Source organism: Bos indicus, chromosome 18 (assembly GCF_029378745.1).
Source record: "Bos indicus isolate NIAB-ARS_2022 breed Sahiwal x Tharparkar chromosome 18, NIAB-ARS_B.indTharparkar_mat_pri_1.0, whole genome shotgun sequence".
NCBI classification, from domain to species: Eukaryota; Metazoa; Chordata; class Mammalia; order Artiodactyla; family Bovidae; genus Bos; species Bos indicus.
Genome location: NC_091777.1, coordinates 15,632,443 through 15,651,280, shown reverse-complemented (window position 1 = coordinate 15,651,280; position 18,838 = coordinate 15,632,443). Strand labels below are relative to the sequence as shown.

The window sequence follows — 18,838 nt, the reverse complement described above, 5'->3', positions numbered from 1 at the left end:
CCTCCCTCCCATCTCCCTGCCCATGCCACCCCTCTAGGGTGGTACAGAGCCCCTGTTTGAGTTTCCTGAGCCATACAGCAAATTCCCATTGGTGATCTATTTTACATATGGTAATGTAAGTTTCCATGTCTTTTCATACATCTCACCCTCTCCTCCCCTCTCCCCATGGCCATAAGTCTATTCTCTATGTCTGTTTCTCCACTATTGCCCTGTAAATAAATTCTTCAGTACCATTTTTCTAGATTCTGTAAATATGAATTAGAATATGATATTTCTCTTTCTCTTTCTGATTTACTTCACTCTGTATAATAGGTTCTAGGTTCATCCAACTCATCAGAACTGACTCAAATGCATTCCTTTTTATGGCTGAGTAATATTCCATTGTGTATATGTACCACAACTTCTTTATCCATTCATCTGTTGATGGACATCTAGGTTGCTTCCATGTTCTAGCTATTGTAAATAGTGCTGTAATGAACAATGGGGTTCATGCGTCTTTTTCAATCTTGGTATCCTTAGGGTATATGCCTAAGAGTGGGATTGCTAGGTTATATGGTGATTGTATTCCTAGTTTTTTTAAGGAATCTCCATACCATCTTCCATGGTGGCTGTATCAATTTACATTCCCACCAACAGTGAAAGAGTGTTCCCTTTTCTCTACACCTTCTCCAGAATTTATGTTTGTAGACATTTTGATGATGGCCATTCTACCCATGTGAGGTGATATCTCATTGTGGTTTTGATTTGCATTCTCTAATAATGAGCAACGTTGAGCATCTTTTCATGTGTTTGTTAGCCATCTGTAAGTCTTTGGAGAAATGTCTGTTTAGGTCTTTTTCCCACTTTTGGATTGGGTTGTTTGTTTTTCTGGCGTTGAGTTGTATGAGCTGCTTGTATATTTTGGAAATTAATCCTTTGTCAGTTGTTTCATTTGCTATTATTTTCTCCCAATCTGAGGGTTGTCGTTTCACCTTGCTTAGAGTTTTCTTTGCTGTGCAAAAGCTTTTAAGTTTAATCAGGTCCCACTTGTTTACTTTTCTTTTTATTTCCATTATTCTAGGAGGTGGGTCATAGAGGATCTTGCCTTGATTTATGTCATCGAGTGTTCTGCCTATATTTTCCTCTAGGAGTCTTATAGTTTCTGGTCTTACATTTAGATCTTTAATCCATTTTGAGTTTATCTTTGTGTATGGTGTTAGGAAGTGTTCGAATTTTATTCTTTTACATGTAGCTGTCCAGTTTTCCCAGCACCATTTATGAAAAGGCTGTCTTTGCCCCATTGTATATTCTTGCCTCCTTCATCAAAAATAAGGTACCCATACGTGCATGAGTTTATTCCTGGGCTTTCTATCTTGTTCTATTGGTCTATGTTTCTGATTTTGTGCCAGTACCATACTGTCTTGATGACTGTAGCTTTGTAGTATAATCTGAAGTCAGGAAGATTGATTCCTCCAGCTCCATTCTTCTTTCCCAAGACTGCTTTGGCTATTTGGGGTCTTTTGTGTTTCCATATGGATTGTGAAAATTTTTGTTCTAGTTCTGTGAAAAATGCAATTGGTAATTTGACAGGGATAGCATTGAATCTGTAGATTGCATTTGGTAGTATAGTTTTCACAATATTGATTCTTCCTACCCAGGAACATGGAATATCTCTCCATCTGTTTATGTCATCTTTGATTTCTTCCATTAGTGTCTTATAATTTTCTATGTACAGTTCTTTTGTCTCCTTAGGTAAGTTTATTCCTAGATATTTAATTCTTTTTGTTGCAATGATTAATGGGATTGATTCCTTAATTTCTCTGATTTTTCATTGTCAGTATATAGAAATGCAAGTGATTTCTGTGTATTGATTTTGTATCCTGCAACTTTGCTAAATTCACTGATTAGCTCTAATAATTTTCTGATACTATCTTTAGGGTTTTCTATGTATAATATCATGTCATCTGCAAACAGTGAGAGCTTTACTTCTTTCCCAATCTGGAGTCCTTTTGTTTCTTTTTCTTCTCTGATTGCTGTAGCTAGGACTTCCAGAACTATAGAGGTGGAAGTGGTTGAATAATAGTGGTGAACATGGACATCCTTGTCTTGTTCCTGATCTTAGGGGGAATGCTTTCAGTTTTTCACCACTGAGAATAATGTTTGCTGTAGGTTTATCATGTATGGCCTTTACTATGTTGAAGTAGGTTCCTTCTATGCCCTTTTTTTCTGAAGAGTTTTAATCATAAATGGGTGCTGGGAGTTTTGTCAAAGACTTTTTCTGCATCTATTATCATATGATTTTTGTCTTTCAATTTGTTAACATGATGTATCACATTGATTGATTTATATATATTGAAGAATCCTTGCATCCCTGGAATAAACCCAACTTGATCATGGTATATGAGCTCTTTGATGTGTTGCTGAATTCTGTTTGCTAAAATTTCGTTGAGGATTTTTACATCTATGTTCATCAGTGGTATTGGCCTGTAGTTTTCTTTTTTTGTCTTGTCTTTGTCTGGTTTTGGTATCAGGGTGATGATGGCCTCATAGAATGAATTTGGAAGTGTCCTTCCTCTGCAGTTTTTTGAAAGAGTTTTAGAAGGATAGACATTAGATCTTCTCTAAATGTTTGATAGAATTCTCCTGTGAAGTTATCTGGTCCTGGGCTTTTGGTTTTTGGGAGATTTTTTATCACAGCTTCAATTTCAGTGCTTGTAATTGTGTTGCCCATAATTTCTATTTCTTCCTGGTTCAGTCTTGGAAGATTGAACTTTTCTAAGAATCTGTTCATTTCTTCCAGGTTATCTATTTCATTGCCATATAGTTGTTCATAATAGTCTCTTATAATCCTTTGTATTTCTGCATTGTCTAATGTAACCTCTTCTTCATTTCTTATTTTGTTGATTTGATTCTTCTCTTTTTTTTTCCTTGATGAGTCTGGCTAAAAGTTTGTCAATTTTGTTTATCTTCTCAAAGAACCATCTTTTAGTTTTATTAATCTTTACTATTGTGTCTTTCATTTCTTTTTCATCTATTTCTGCTTGGATCTTTATGATTTCTTTCCCTCTACTAATTTTGGGGCTTTTTTGTTCTTTTTCCAGTTGTTTGAGGTGTGAAGTTAGGTTGTCTATTCAATGTTTTTCTTGTTTTTTGAAATAGAGTTGTATTGCTGTAAACTTCCCTCTTAGAACTGCTTTTGCTGCATCCCACAGGTTTTGAGTTGTGTTTTCATTGTCATTTGTTTCTAGAATTTTTTTTATTTCCCTTTTGCTTTCTTCAGTAACCTGTTGGTTATTTAGAAATGTGTTGTTTAATCTCCAGGTATTTGTGTTTCTTACAGTTTTTTTCTTGTAATTGATAGCTAGTCTCATAGCATTGTGGTTGGAGAAGATGCCTGATACAATTTCAATTTTCTTAAATTTACTGAGGTTTGATTTGTGACCCAAGATGTGGTCTATCCTGGAGAATGTTCCATGTGCACTTGAGAAGAATGTGTACTCTTCTGCATTTGGGTGGAATGTCCTGAAGATATCAAGGAGATCCAGCTCATCTAATGTATCATTTAAGTTGTGTTTCCTTATTAATTTTCTGTTTTGATGATCTGTCCATTGGTGTGCATAAGGTGTTAAAGTCTTCTACTCTTACTGTGTTACTGTCAATTTCTCCTTTTATGTCTGTTAGTGTTTGTCTTATATTTTGAGGTGCTCCTATGGTGGGTGCACATAGATATTTACAATTGTTATGGGTTCCTCTCGGATTGATCCCTTGATCATTATGTAGTGTCCTTCCTTATCTCTTGTAATCTTCTTTAAGGTGTATTTTGTCTGATATGAAGATTGCTCCTCCAGCTTTCTTTTGCTTTCCATTTGCATGGAATATATTTTCCATCCTCTCACTTTCAGTCTATATGTGTCTTCAGGTCTGAAGTGGGTTTCTTGTAGACAGCACATATAAATGGGTCTTGTTTCTGTATCCATTCAGCCAGCCTGTGTCTTTTGGTTAGCACATTTAATCCATTTACATTTAAAGTAATTATTGATATATATGTTCCTGTTGCCATTTTCTTAATCGTATGGGGTACTTTTGTAGATGTTTTTTCTTCTCTTGTATTTCTTGACTATATAAGTCCCTTTAACATTTGTTGTAAAGCTGGTTTGGTTTGAATTCTCTTAACTTTTGTTTGTCTGAAAAGCTTTTTATTTCTCCATCAATTTTGAATGAGATCCTTGCCAGGTACAGTAATCTTGGGTGTAGATTTTTCCCTTTAAGTATTTTAAATATATTCTGCCATTCCCTTCTGGCCTGCATTCCCTCTTTCTGCTAAGAGATTAGCTATTAAGCGTATAGAATTTTCCTTGTCTGTTACTTTTTGCTTCTCTCTTGCTGCTTTTAATATTCTTTCTTTGTGTTTGGTCTTTGTTTGACAGTAAGTGTCTTGGTGTGCTTCTCCATGGGTTTATCCTGTATGGGACTCTTTGTGCCTCTTGATCGACTATTTTCTTTTCCATGTTGGGGAAATTTTCAACTATAATCTCTTCAAAATTTTCTCATACCCTTTCTTTTTCTCTTCTTCCTCTGGGACTCCTATAATTCTAATGTTGGTGCGTTTGATATTGTCCCAGAGGTCTCTGAGGCTATCCTTAGTTTTTTTCATTCTTTTTACTTTATTCTGCCCTGCAGAAGTTATTTCCACCATTTAATCTTCCAGCTCAATGATTCATTCTTCTGCTTCAGATATTCTGCTATTGATTCCTTCTAGAGTATTTTTAATTTCAGTAATTGTGTTGCTTGTCTCTGTATGTTTATTCTTTAATTCTTCCAGGTCTTTGTTCGTTGATTCTTACATTTTCTCCATTTTGTTTTCAAGATTTTTGATCATCTTTACTATTTACTATTATTATTCTGAATTCTTTTTCAGGTAGTTTGCCTATTTCCTCTTCATTTATTTGGACTTCTGTGTTTATAGTTTGTTCCTTTATTTGTGTAGTATTTCTCTGCCTTTTCTTTCTTTTTTTTTAAACTTACTGTGTTGGAGGTCTCCTTTTCCCAGGCTTCAAGGAAAGTTGGATTCTTTCCTTGAGGAAATTCTATCTTCCTTTCTTTCTTTCTTCCTTTTGGTTTCTGCCCTCCTAAGGTTGGTTCAGTGGTTTGTGGAAGGCTGGCAGGCCACAGTCTACAGGGTCGCAAAGAGTTGGACATGCCCAAAGCGACCCTGTGTACATAGACACAAGACTTTTTTTGCCTTTGGCAGCTCTGCCCCAGTGAGAGTTGAGCATGAAGGTGGTGTGCCTGCTCGGCTTGCAGGAACCCTGGTGGCACAAAGTGTGCAGGCACGTGGACTGCCTCCAGCATAGGAGTTATGGCCATCAGAGTCTTTTTTCAAGCCTCTTGTAGCTGGTGATCAGAAGGCCTCTTTGCCAGTCTTTTTCCATAGCTCTACCCATTCAGGCACTTAGAAAGCTCCCTTACCTGGGGCCCTTCTCTGTTGTTCAGCACGTCAGGCACATAGAGGGGTCCCCCTGGCTGGGGTCCTACTCTGTAGTTCAGTGCATCAGGCGTTTGATGGGCCAGCCTCTCTATTGTTCAGCTACCAATGCTGGAATGTGGGGAGAGAGAGGCTATGGTGGTGGATCCACCCCCTACACATGACTCAGCAGTATCACCTTGCTTCCATGGCTGCCGGCTTTCCTCCACTGGCATTTCCCACCATAATCTCCTCCATCACATCCCCTCAATCCCTCTATCCAGTCAACAACAGCCCTCAGCCTGGGATTGTACCACAATCCGTAAACTCCAGCTCCCAGCCACTGCACCTTCCAGGGGACTAGCGTTCCTGTCTGGGGTATATATGGCTGGGGCAAGGACTATCTGATTCTCATTCCATTTAGGCGGCCACAGATCAACTGTTTCACTCTCAGCCTTAAATGTTTCTCTTCTGACTCAGACAATTGCCCTGATGTGGGGATTGGACCCCTGCTTTAGTTCCCCCACCTGCTGAGGGCAGGTCCAGTCCTACTAACACTTCCATTTTCCCCCTAGTTCCTTCATCCTACTGAGTTTTTCGTGGTTCTATATATTTTTTTCCACTGGTCAGGTACTCCCGTCCACTCTCAGCTGGTGGTCTGCATGCACTTCTGTGTATGAAGGTGTACTCCTGATGTATCCGTGGAGAGAGATGTACTCCATGTCCACCTACTCCTCTGTCCTCTTGTTCTCGGTCTTGTTCAGTTTTTGAAGTGTTGGTCGTGTGATGTGCAGTGGGCCATTGTTGTGGAGAAGAATTGGGTCCTTTCTGTTGACCAATGTCAGCTGCAGTGTTGCAGTTTTTGGTGCATCTCATCGACCTGCTTCTCAGATGTAATGGTTTTGCTGGGATTCAAACAGTTGTAGTGGATCAGACTGGCAGCAGACCACCAATCAGTGACCATGAGCATTTTTTGGTGCAAGTTTGGCTTTGGAGCTCCTTCTTGGTCCAACCACTGAGCTGATCGTCACTGGATATCATATAAAATCCACTTTTTGTGGCATGCCACAATCCAATTGAGAAATGGTTCATTATTGTTGCACAGAATAAGAGAAAATGACAGTTCAAAATAATGATTTTTATTTGTGGTTAGCGCATCAGGCACCCACCTATTGAGCTTTTTCACCTTTCCAATTTGCTTTAAATGCTGAATGACCATAGAATGGTCGGTGTTGAATTCTTCAGCAACTTCTTGTGTAGTTCTAAGGGGATCAGCTTCAATGATGGCTGTCAACTGGTGATTGTCAACTTCCAATGGCCAGCCACTATGCTCTTCATCTTCAAGGCTCTCGTCTCCTTTGCAAAATTTCTTCAACCACCACTGCACTGTATGTTCCTTAGCAGTTCCTGGGCCAAATGCGTTGTTGATGTTGCAGGTTATCTCCACTGCTTTAAAACCCATTTTGAACTCGGGTAAGAAAATTGCTCAAATTTGCTTTTTGTCTAACATCATTTCCATAATTGAAAATAAACATAAAATAAACAGCAAGTAGTGTCATTAGCAAAAAAAAAAAAAAAGCAAGAAATGTGCATTAAAATAATGTGTACATAACCACATTTATTTAAGAATGTATTCCAATATCAAACAGCAAAATTTCAACAATTAAAAAAACGCAATTACTTTTGCACCAACCTAATAGTTGAAAGGTGATTCATTTTGATGTATGGCAGAAACCAACACAAAGTTGTAAAGCAATTATCCTTCAATTAAAAATGAATTAAAAAAAGAAAACAAAACAAATAACCAAGAACTTATTCTTGGTTTGATTATCCTATTCTACCAGATAATCAAAATAATTACCATTATTTGCTTTTAAGGCATAAGAAAGGTCACAAATAGAACTAAGATTTACTCTCATGAAATTAACAGCGAAAAGGCAACCTTAGGAACGGGAGAAAATATTTGCAATCATTTTTTAAATAGAGGCTTAATATTTACACTATATAAAGAACAACTCAACAGCAACAAAAATCCATAGTAAAAAATAGACAAGGATTTCAACAGACATTTTTCTAAGTGGCCAATAAGCTCATGAAAAAGTGCTCACTAATCATCAGGGGAATGCAAATCAAAACCACAGTGAGATACCAACTCATACCAATTTAGGATGGCCACTGACCAAAAAAGAAAAAAAGGCAGAAAATAAGTGTTGGCAAGCATGTGGAGAAATCGGAACTCTTGCGCACTGTTGGTGGGAATGTAATATGATGCAGTTGCTATGGAAAACAGTATGGTGGTTCCTCAAAAATTTTTAAATAGAATTATCATACGACCTAGCAATGTCACTTCTGGGTAAATGCCCAGAAGAATAGAAAGCAGGGTCTCCAAGAAACACTATATATACACACACACACACACGTCTATAGCAGCACTATCACAACAGCCAAGAGATGAAAGCAACCTACATGTTCATTGACAGATAATTGGATAAACACAGTGTGGTATATCCACACAAGGGAAAATTATTCAGCCTCAAAAAGGAAAGAAATTCTGACATATGCCACAATATGGAGGAACCTCAAGGACATTATGCTCAGTGAAAAAAACACACACAAAAATACTGTATAATTCCACTTCGATGAAGTATCTAGCTAGATCAGTCAAATTCAGAGGTAGAATGGTGGTTGTCTGAGGCTGAGGGAGGGAGGAATGGGAGTTGTTAATGGGTTTCATGAGTAGAGTCAGCTTTATGGGGTGAAGAGTTCTGGAGATCACATAACATGAATGTACTAAACACTACTGTTTTTTAGTCACTAAATTGCATCTGACTCTTGTGTGACCCGTGGACTGCAGTCCAACATGCTCCTCTGTCCATGGGATTTCCCAGGCAAGAATACTGGAAGGGGCTGCCTTCCTTCTCCAGGGGATCTTCCACACCCGGGGATCGAAACTGTATCACCTGCATTGGCAGGCAGATCCTTCACCACTGAGCCACCGGGGAAGCACTACAGCATTGCTGACTATATTGACTTAACTGTTAAGAGAGTAAACTACGTATGTATTTTACCACAATTTATTTTAAAATGAGTGTGCTTTCATTTGGATGCAAAGCTAGAATTTAAATCTTGGCACCAAAACCAGATTGCATACCTTCTTAAAATAAATGAGGAAAAGACTCACCCATTTTAGATCAAAGTAATAACAGAAGTACTATTTAGTGAATGCCTTCTAAGTATCACACACTTTACAAACATTACCTTCAATTCTCACAAAGTAGATAATATATTTATTTTTTAAACAAGGAAACTGAAGTTCAGTAAGGTTGTGAAATTTCCTTAGGCTCTCAGTGGCAAAGTCAGAATTTAAACATAACTGCATATGGTCCCAAAGCTCACATTCATTCCCATCTACCACAGGGCTGTGGGATATTATACCTGTTTTGGGATCATTTGATTATGGCCTTCAACCACAACAGCTTGCTAAGTGTTTAGAATTAAAAGGGGCTGGGGAAAAAATCACTCCTTTAGCTACTTCTGTTCTATGTAGCAGGTATTATACCTTATTTATAGCAAATAGAAAGCAACAACCATTATTACTGATACCATCCTAAATAGCTTTAAACAATTGAGATGCAATCACTTTATTGCATTCTTCATGGAAATATTTACTTAGATCATGTGTTCTTAATTTTAGTTAAAATCACATCTGGCATAATGCCTTAGAACTGCTAGCAACTTATCTTCCCAGTCCTTTTCCGTAGTTGTAAAATAAGTAGTATTTAGTAAGGTTATATTTTTCAGTATGTAGATAGCAAAGAAAATATATCTTGGTCTCTCTTTTTTAAAGTATAATTGACTTACAATATATATGTTTCAGGTGTACAATATAGTGACGATATGTCTATACATTATGAAATGACACCAGTCTAGTTACCATTCGTCATCATACAGTGATTACATTATTGACCGTACTCCTTATGCTGTACGTTACATCCCCATGACTTATTTATAACACATAGTTTGTACCTTTCAATCTCCCTCATCTATTTCACTCATTCTCTCGACCCTCCTCCCCTCTGGCAACCACCGATTTGTTCTCTTTATCCAAGTCTGTTTCTGTTTGTTTTTAGATTCCACATGTGAGATCATATGGTATTTTTCTTTCTCTGACTTACTTAGTTTAACACTCTCTAGGCCCATCCATGTTGTCACACCCTGGTTTGTTTCTTAATTTTTTAATATGATGTTAATATATAATTATGTGAGACCTCTACAAGTATTTCTATATTTTAATACTTACTAAATACTTTTACCAGGAGCTGCACTAAATGCTCCCGCCAGGCTCCTCTGTCCGTGGGATTCTCCAGGCAAGAATACTGGAGTGGATTACCATTTCCTTCTCCAGGGGATCTTCCTGACCCAGGGATCGAACCTGCATTGCAGGCAGATTCTTTACCATCTGGGCTATAGGGATAACTGGATGAAGGATAAAGAAGCTAATTAACTTGTTCAAGGTTTCCCAGGTGATAAGAGCTAAGCAGGGTTTTAAACCCAGAAAGCCTGATTCAAGAGTTTGTGCTCTGGGGAGCAGTATGGTTCAGTTCAGCAACCTGGGTCTTTTTTCCCATTAGAGAAGACAGCTTTTGGCATCACAAGAATTCTCCCAAACTGATAATAAGTACACTTTGAATGCATATAAAAATAATATTTATTAACTTAAGATTGTACCATATATGGATTTATTCAAACCAAGAGATTTACACAAAAACTTAAGTAAAATCTTTAGACTCCATTCAGCCTGAATTTCATATTATGGATAGGGCAGAAGACTGTCTTTTGCTTAAAACAAAACACAACAAAAAAGGAAAATGGCTTCAATTACATTTTGCAGAGTGCAGACCTGTGAGGAGCCAAGGCTGAGTCAACCAGGCACTGTGGCGGATCTAATGAATTTGCTGCCCATTATCAGAGCCATCCTGCTCAGCCCCAAGGCTGGCTTCTTTGCCGTTAAGAATAGGATCTTTGTTTTAAAAGTTTACACAAATTTCCAAAGTCCTCACATTTCCCTTGAGGTGGCAGAAGCACTGCTGGTTTGCAGAACAAGTTAGTCTGGAAGCCTAAAATCACTGTGTTGCAGCCTTCTGTGCTCTGGCAGCATTTTCCAAAATGTTCCTTTTCCATTCTTCATAATCTTGTGTCAGATCTTCATCTTTTTGCGGTTTAGGTAGGGTCTCTACTACATTCTCTATTTCTACGAGAGAAAAAAATTTTTTTTAATGTTTCAAAATCCTTATGTTATAAATGAGTAAGAAAGAAGTGAGCTTATTTACTTTAAAATGTCTATCTTAATTAAGGTAACAGAGAATAAGATACCAAGATGAAAAATGGAAACAGACGTTAACACGTCGGTTTTTCACTCTCCCTTATACTCCAAGCACTTCAAGACTTCTTGATGATAGTTAACATTTATCAAGCCTTGAACCGAGCACTTCAATTGTATTATCTCATTCAGTCTTCACCACAATTCTATCAAACAGGTGCTAACATTAATCATATTTTATAGACTAGGAAATTGGCATTGACAGAAATTGTCACTTTCCTAAAACTGCACAGCCAGTAGGTGATAAAGCAGGATTTGAACCTAAACAGTTTGTCTTCAGATGTATTCTTTTTCTTCTATTTTTTAAATTTAAATATTAAGAAAAAACTTTCTACAGTGTTGTGTCGATTTCTGCCATACAACAATGCAAATCAGTCATAATTATACATACATTCCCTCCCTTCCCTAGGCTCCCTCCCCTCCCCGCATCCCATCCCTCCAGGTCATCACAGAACACCAGACCGGGCTTCCTGTGCTACACAACTTCTTACCAGCTACCCATCTTACACCTGATAGTGTATATATGTTGATGTTACTTTCTCCATTCATCCTACTCTCTCCCTCCCTGACTGTGTCCTCTACATCTGGGTCTCCAATCCTTCCCTGCAAGGCTCATCAATATCATATTTCTAGATTCCGCATATATGCTTTAAAATGGCATCACCAACTTGATGGACTTGAGTTTGAGTAAGCTCCAGGAATTGGTGATGGGCAGGGAAGCCTGGCGTGCTGCAGTCCATGGGGTCACGAAGAGTCAGACATGACTGAGTGACTGAACTGATACTATATTTGTTTTTCTCTGACTTACTTCACTCTGTATAACAGGCTCTAGGTTCATCCACCTCACAAGTGACTCAGATGTGTTCTTTCTTATGGCTGAGTAATATTCCATTGTATGTATATATGTGTGTGTGTATATATATATATACACACACACCACATCTTCTTTATTTTGTTTTTTTGTTTTTTTTTACAACACATCTTTATTCATCTGTCGATGGACATCTAAGTTGCTTCCCTGTCCTAGCTATGGTAAACAACGCTGCTATGAACACTGGGGTACATGTGCCTTTTTCAATTATGGTTTTCTCAGGGTATATGCCCAGTAGTGGGGCTGCTGGGTCATGTGGGAGATTTATTCCTAGCTTTTTAAGGAATCGCCATACTATTCTCCATAATGGTTGTATCAGTTTACATCCCCAACAGTGTAGAAGGGTTCCCTTTTCTCCACACCCATTCTACCATTTATTGTTTGTAGATTTTTCGATGATAGCCATTCTGACTAGCAGGAGATGATACCTCATTGAAGTTTTGATTCCCTGGTGGCTCAGATGGTAAAGAATCTGCCTACAAAGTGGGAGACCTGGCTTCGATCCCTGGGTTGAGAAGATCCCCTGGAGGAGGAAATGGCAACTCACTCCAGTATTCTTGCCTGGAGAATCCCATGGACAGAGGAGACTGGTAGGCTACAGTCCCTGGGGTCAAACAGAGTTGGACACAACGGAGCAACTAACACTTTCTTTCTTCTAATAATTAGTGACATTGAGCATCTTTTCATGTGTTTATTGGCCATCAGATATAGTCTTAATTACACAGTACTTGTGTAAACTACTGCTTGGAAAACTGGTATTATCAATGATTAACTGACAGGATTTAGCTAAAATCTGACTCTTTTATTTTTAAATGAAGTATAGTTGATTTACAATGTTGGGACAGTTTCTGGTGTACAAAGAAGTGATTCAGTTACACACACACACATACATACATATATACACTTTTCCACATTCTTTTCCATTATGGTTTATCACAGGACACTGAATATAGTTCCCTGCTATACCTGCTATACATTAGGACCTTGTTGTTTATCCATCCTTTATATATAGTTTGCATCTGATAGTCACAAACTCCCAATCCAACCCTCTCCTGCACCCCTTTCCCCTTGGCAACCACAAGTCTGTTCTCTGTGTCTGTGAGTCTGTCTGTTTCATAAACAAATTCATTTGTGTCATATTTTAGACTCCATCTATACGGGATATCATTGGTATTTGTCTTTCTCTGGCTTATTTTGTTTAGTACGATATTTCTAGGTCCATCCATGTTGCTGCAAATTAGAATCTGACTCTTGTTAAGGCAAGCTGCTACAGCAGCAAAGGGCCATTCACTGCATTAAATCCACTGTACACTAATCCTGTTGTACAAATTTCAATTTTCATCTAGTATTAACATGCCTCACCCTTTGCTGAAGGTTCAATCACTGTCTTCTTTTTCTTCTGTGGTGGAGTAACTGAATCTCCAGCTTCTCCTTTAGGGGGAAAAAAACAAACAAATATATATATATATATATATATCATCTGAGTTCACTTTTCTCCTATTTTTAATTTCAGTTTTGGGGTGTATTTTGGATCAGAAATAAAAATTAGATATTGCAAATGGCCAAATACTAGGATAAGGAGAAGGGAAATTATCTTGCCTTCTCTTTTCTTTGGCTTTTCTTGTCAGACTTCAAAAGGGAGAATCTACTCCCTAAGCATGAATTTATGGAATTACAGCATTTATTGTTGTTTTTAATTATTAAGCTATTTATTTGAAAACAAACTAGTTTTGTTACTGAAAATAAACAGTAATTTTCTTACTAAAAATTGATCTCATCTATAGTAAATAGAAAGGAGCTAGTTTACAAGTTTGAAAATATTTAACTTTTACCAGAGGTTTACATTTTCAAGTGACACATTCTTGAAACATGGAATGAATAACTCACTGTCGATCTGCTGCCCAATCTTTTCTAACTGTTTACAGAGTCGATCAAATATGGCCTTTTTTACTCCAGATGTGGCTGCCATTTTATTTCTGTCCACCTTTAGCTTTAGAATCCTACAAAAGAATTTGATAAATTGCTGTTCTTAAGATCAGTACTGTTATCTTTTTTGGCCAACCAGTTATCAACTTATTTCCTTTCCACTCAGGCTTTATGAAGAGCTCCCAACTGTTTAATTTTCCCTTTACTTCACACACATATCATTAGCTAAAAATCATGTAAACTTACCTTTTAAAGCTATTTATTTAGTTATTCATTGTACTGTGAGAATTAAAATATATACGTTATCTGTTATGTAACAAACAGGACACATGAAAGACATCTACTGTAGTGCTTCATGCCTCATAGAACTCTTTCTAGTAAATCTCAGATATTAACTAATTTGCTGAGTGTCAATTACAGCATGTTAAAATATTTAATTCACTTTAACACAAGATGCTTATGTTTATGCTACTACAAGAATATAAATCACTCTCACCTCCAAAAACTTCCTCCCTAATAACAATTCACAACAACCACTAATGAAAAATACAAAGTAAGCTTCTTATTTCAGATAACAGACCTACTTGAATCTTTTTTTGCTCAGTGAAACCTGGTTTCAAAAGTAAGGCTGTCCATACTGTTTTCTATAATAGCTATGTTCCTTCCATATAGTTTTATTGAATTAAAGGGCATTTTCTATTAAGGCCAATTAATCACTAATTGTAGCTAATGGAGCCAAACCCATCCTTCCATGGGATTCTCCAGGCAAGAGTACTGGAGTGGGGTGCCACTGCCTTCTCCGCAGTAAAAAACCTATTGTCTACCAGCCAACTAATTTTGTTTTCTGAGGAGTTTTCTAGCAAGATAAAACAAGACAACTTTAGATGAAGATAGCAATTACCAATATTTCCAGGGTAACATTTCACAGTCAGTATACATATAGATAACCCCAAAATTCAAATTAAGAATTTATTACTGAATTGTTTTATAAATTACTTGAAAAAGAGTTGTAATCAATACTTCAAAAATGTGACTGGAAAAATCACAACTAAATGCTATTTTAATGACAGATTTCATGATTTATAAAAGGCAGACTCTGAAATCAGATTACCCAGCTTATACATATTGGCAAGTAGCCTTCGGGCAACACTAATTCCTAGCTGTCAGATCTGTTGTGGGATAAACTGAGACTCGGGTCCCTTGGCCACTATTGTTATTTAGGAAAATATGCTTTGAGTTGAAATCAACTAATTAGAAGTATTCTTTGGGAATGAGAAATTTACTTATAAATTATAGACTTTCCTGAATGGTAAAAGGAACACTTACTTGCAAGCTGAGAGCAGGGCAGCAGTGGTGAAGAGCGGCCTAGATAAGTCAAGATCCACTTGCTGTGTTTGTGGAAGACTGGACTCATAGCTAAGTAAAAGCAGTGTTCACAGAGTTATTTGTTAGAAAATATTGTTTCAAAGGGACTGAAAATGCAAATACGAGCTCATAAATGTGTCACTTTAAATGTAAAAGAAATACATTCTGTCACTTCAGCATGTTAATTATTTTTTAAACTGAAAATTACCAGGACATTGGATACTTTCACTTTATGCATTAGTACTGAGTTTTAATTATATGCCTCATACCTTTGCAGTATCTTTGAAGCCAAGTTCACTGCTTCTGTGCAGCTAAACTGTACTGCTAGGTCTCTTATTCCAATATTTGAGTTCAGGCCCAATAAACACTCAAAAGATTTAAGACAACTCTGATACATCTTCTTGTTCAAGCCAGAAAGTTTAATTAAGTAAGCCTTTGAAAGGAAAAGAAATGAATCATAAAAATCATAAGTGCTCTATATCAATACCTTTAACACTTGTTTAATAAGTCAACTTTTCAAAATTAACTATTTCTGTGGCAAGTCACTCTACCTAAAGGTTTAGCTTCATTTACTCAAAAATCAGTAAGCATGTCAGGCAAGTTAACTACTGCTTGCAATAAGCTCATACCTACAGAAAGGCAGTCATGTCACACGTGTGTGCAGATAATTTAAAATACAACATAGCGCTACCAATGCCGAGCTGTGAACTAAAAAGTGTGTGTGTGCGCATGCATGCATGTGTGCACGCTCAGCTGTGTCTGACTCTTTGAGGTCCCATGGACTGTAACCAGGTCCATGGACTGCCAGGTTCCTCTGCCCATGTAATTTTCCAGGCGAGGATACTAGACTAGGGTACCATTTTCTACTCCAGGGAATCTTCCCAACCCAGGGAGAGAACCCGTGTCTCTTGTGTGCCCTGCATTGGCAGGTGGATTCTTTACCACTAGTGCCATGTGGGAAGTCCATGAATTAAAAAACATAGAAGATGTATATATGGTTACTTATTTTAACAAAGGTGCCAATTTGTAATCCATCGGAAAAACGAAGGAGGGAAGTAGTGGGAATGGCGTGGGGAGGGTGAGTGTGTGCAAAAGGGACAGGAGACAGAGACTGGGAGAGAAACAGGAGGGACAACAACTGAGGGACACTGACTCTGCCTGGGGAAGAAAAGCTTAATGAAATGTGACAGCAAAGTGAGGTCATTGTAAGACAAACAAACAGGAGCCTGCAAGAAGAGCATCCCAGGTTTAAAAAAAAAAAAAAGCAGTGCATTTACAAAGTCAGTCATTAAGGTGCATGGTCTGTTAAGTGAATACTGTAGCTTGAAGTTAGCAGGGATCAAGAGAGGCTGGAGAGTTTGATGGTAATGGGGAGCCAACCCACTGGAAGCCAATGGTGTTTACAATGCCACCATTTTATCAGTGTAGCATTATGTGATAGGCACTGTGTTAAGAGTGCTACATATAGTACATTGTGTTTCTTCCTTACAATTATCCAGTGAAATGGATACCTCTTATCCCACTTGATAGATGAGGAAACAAGAGACATAGAACTAGTAACTGGTGGTGCTGAGATCTGGTCTCAACATGTGAGTCTTGTCATAGCTTGGCTCTCAACCACTGTGACATTGGAAGAAAAATAATACAGTGGTTTTAAAGTATGTGATTTAGGAGGATGATGCTAGTGGCAATTTGATAGATGGGTTTGTATAAGGAAAGAAGTGCTCAGGGAAAGTACGTAGTAAAGAGATCGTTGCAAAAAAGTTTTTTTCTCCAACTTTTCAAAATGGTTCTAAACTTCATCTAGAATAACATATTCTAGATGAAAATCCTATAACAGAGTTGTGAAAGGGGCTAGTATAACCAGAGATGAAAACATATGATTAGGGAAAACTAATACAATATTTTAAAGTTTAAAAATAAAATAAAATTTAAAAAAAAAAAAAAAAAAGAAAACATATGATTAAACTTCAGTGCCACACCAGATAATTCAGACATTCAGTGGGACCTACTTACCCTGTCCAAGGGGCACTTCATGCAGGAAGCTGCAAGGTCCAGGCACATGACTGCATTGCTGGTTTCTGTGGTTCGTGCAGACAGGCCAACACACTTCACACGGGACAGTCGCAAGTACTCCTCCGCTTTCCTGAGCAACACATTCACTAAAACTCTTTCTTTTTCAGAAGGTTGCCCAGTACTTCGGTAAGCAATAAATTCAGCCTGGTGGACTTCATTCTGACCCTAACTCTTATGCACGTTGATTTGGGGCTGGGAATGAACTCACATCCTTTGAGAGAGGACAGGGTTCTACAAGTCAGAACAAACCCCCTGACTCCAAACATCACTGTGCTCCAATCCTTTCAGGAAGAAATAACTTCTTGAAATCCTCCAAAAAATGCCAACCCTTCTTTCAGCCTTCCATTACTGGAACAAGCATGAACTACGACAAGACAGAGGCAGGCAGGTGAGACCAGGGTTCCTCCTTCCTTTAAATCAGTGGTTCTCAAACTTTACTGTACATGACAGTCACCTTGGAGCGTGTGAAAACAAGCCCCAAGTTTCTGATCGGTAGGTCTAGAGTGGGGCCCAAGAATGTGCATTTCTACCAAGTGACAAGAAAATATTGATGCTGCTGGTCCAGGGACTACACTTTGAGAACCACTGTTCCAAATGATTAAGAGTGCAGAAGGCCATACTTCCTGTCTTTTAAGAAGTGCTCCTTCCCTTCCCTCAACTAATCCATAGCCCAGACACCCGGCCTAGCCCTGCCTTCCAGAGTTAAGTCCTGCACTCCACAGTTTAAAGTATTTAGAAATACTTTATTTCTAACCCTGGATCTTGCAAAGGCCCTTCCCATCTCCGGGCTTTTGTACAGTTTGCTGCGCCAGGTCGGGCCCTCTTCCCACATCTTGCCGTGGCTGGCAGCTTCTATCAATCGAGTCAGCGCAAACAGCAACCCCTCCGAGGCTTTCTGGAAAGTTTTTTTGTTTGTTTAAATTAAAAGCAGGCACAGGCCACGCTCCGCCCCACCCGCGGCGGCTCCGCACACCCATCCTATTTCGTTTCCCGCCTGTCGTGGCCACCAGATACTGCCCTCCTTGGGGTCTGTATCCCATCTGCCTCTGCCGTAAACGCACTCTCAGTAAGTTTCAGGGAAACGACCCAAGTTCTCCGCCTCTCTCCCTTTTCCACCACCGTGCATCTCACAGTGCTAGCTGGTCCCAGGGGCCCCTCGCCCCTCCGGCCCGCTCACAGAGCCTATTGCCGGTAGGATTTTCTTGATGTAGAGCCTAAATCCTGCCTTGCGCGGGAAAAGCATGGGGCCCCATTTGAGGAGGGCGCAGGGCTACTGGGGCGTGCGCAGCCTGACTCACCTCAGCACCTCCTGCTCGGCGATGCCCAGGCGCGGGGCTAAACGCCTAATCAGACCAGACTCCATGGCGCGGACTAGGACGACACCCACAGCTGAGACCAAACGAAACCCGCGCACAGACGCTGCGCTCGCCAGTTACGGCTGGGCTGCCCCCCTCCACCGCTGCATCTGGATTGGTTGGGACTAGAAGTTACGGCTGCCCCGCAAACCAATCCTGGCCATCCTTCTGCGCGTGCGCGCTGCGAGTACACACGTCAAGGCAAAAAGTGAATGTGCGGGGGTAGTTCCCACTCATTCCATTTCTCCCTTCTAGAGAGACTGTAACACTGCCTTTCTCTCCGGGTGCCCCTTCCTGCCGCCGAGAGCTTCCCCGCTACTCCGCACTGCCCCGCCCTCTCACACACTGTGGAGAGATTGGCTGGCGCCTAGGTCCGTCAGTCCACCGTGAAGTGACAGGGACCAATAAATACGCGGGAGTTG

The 18,838-nt window shown here is 39.1% G+C and overlaps 1 protein-coding gene and 1 pseudogene across 4 annotated transcripts; both read right to left on the bottom strand.

The window, feature by feature from the left end:
• Window positions 1-5,937: 5,937 nt before the first annotated feature.
• On the bottom strand, window positions 5,938-10,008 carry LOC139177060 (histone-lysine N-methyltransferase SETMAR-like; annotated as a pseudogene).
• Window positions 10,009-10,133: 125 nt separating this feature from the next.
• Window positions 10,134-18,721, bottom strand: ORC6 (origin recognition complex subunit 6). 4 transcript variants are annotated; one of them, XM_019979462.2, is made up of 7 exons: window positions 18,360-18,721; window positions 17,002-17,131; window positions 15,255-15,418; window positions 14,947-15,036; window positions 13,582-13,694; window positions 13,057-13,125; window positions 10,134-10,694 (listed from the first exon to the last, which is right to left on the bottom strand). In XM_019979462.2, the coding sequence occupies exons 1-7, from the start codon at window positions 18,422-18,424 to the stop codon at window positions 10,567-10,569; spliced, it is 759 nt and encodes a 252-aa protein (XP_019835021.1). In that variant the 5' UTR covers window positions 18,425-18,721; the 3' UTR covers window positions 10,134-10,566. The 4 variants fall into 4 exon arrangements, with proteins under 4 accessions (XP_019835021.1, XP_019835022.1, XP_019835023.1 ...); XM_019979463.2 differs by having other exon boundaries at window positions 17,002-17,425; window positions 18,360-18,720; XM_019979464.2 differs by having other exon boundaries at window positions 17,002-17,272; window positions 18,360-18,720.
• Window positions 18,722-18,838: the final 117 nt, after the last annotated feature.

What these genes read in the sequence shown, in the direction of transcription:
- ORC6 (XM_019979462.2), bottom strand. Translation starts at nt 18,424, where the DNA reads ATGGAGTCTGGTCTGATTAGGCGTTTAGCCCCGCGCCTGGGCATCGCC. An exon ending in GCCGAGCAGGAGGTGCTGAG is followed by an intron (nt 17,132 to 18,359) that starts GTGAGTCAGGCT and finishes TGTGTTGCTCAG; the next exon opens with GAAAGCGGAGGAGTACTTGC. An exon ending in GATTGAACCTTCAGCAAAGG is followed by an intron (nt 10,695 to 13,056) that starts GTGAGGCATGTT and finishes TTTCTCTCGTAG; the next exon opens with AAATAGAGAATGTAGTAGAG.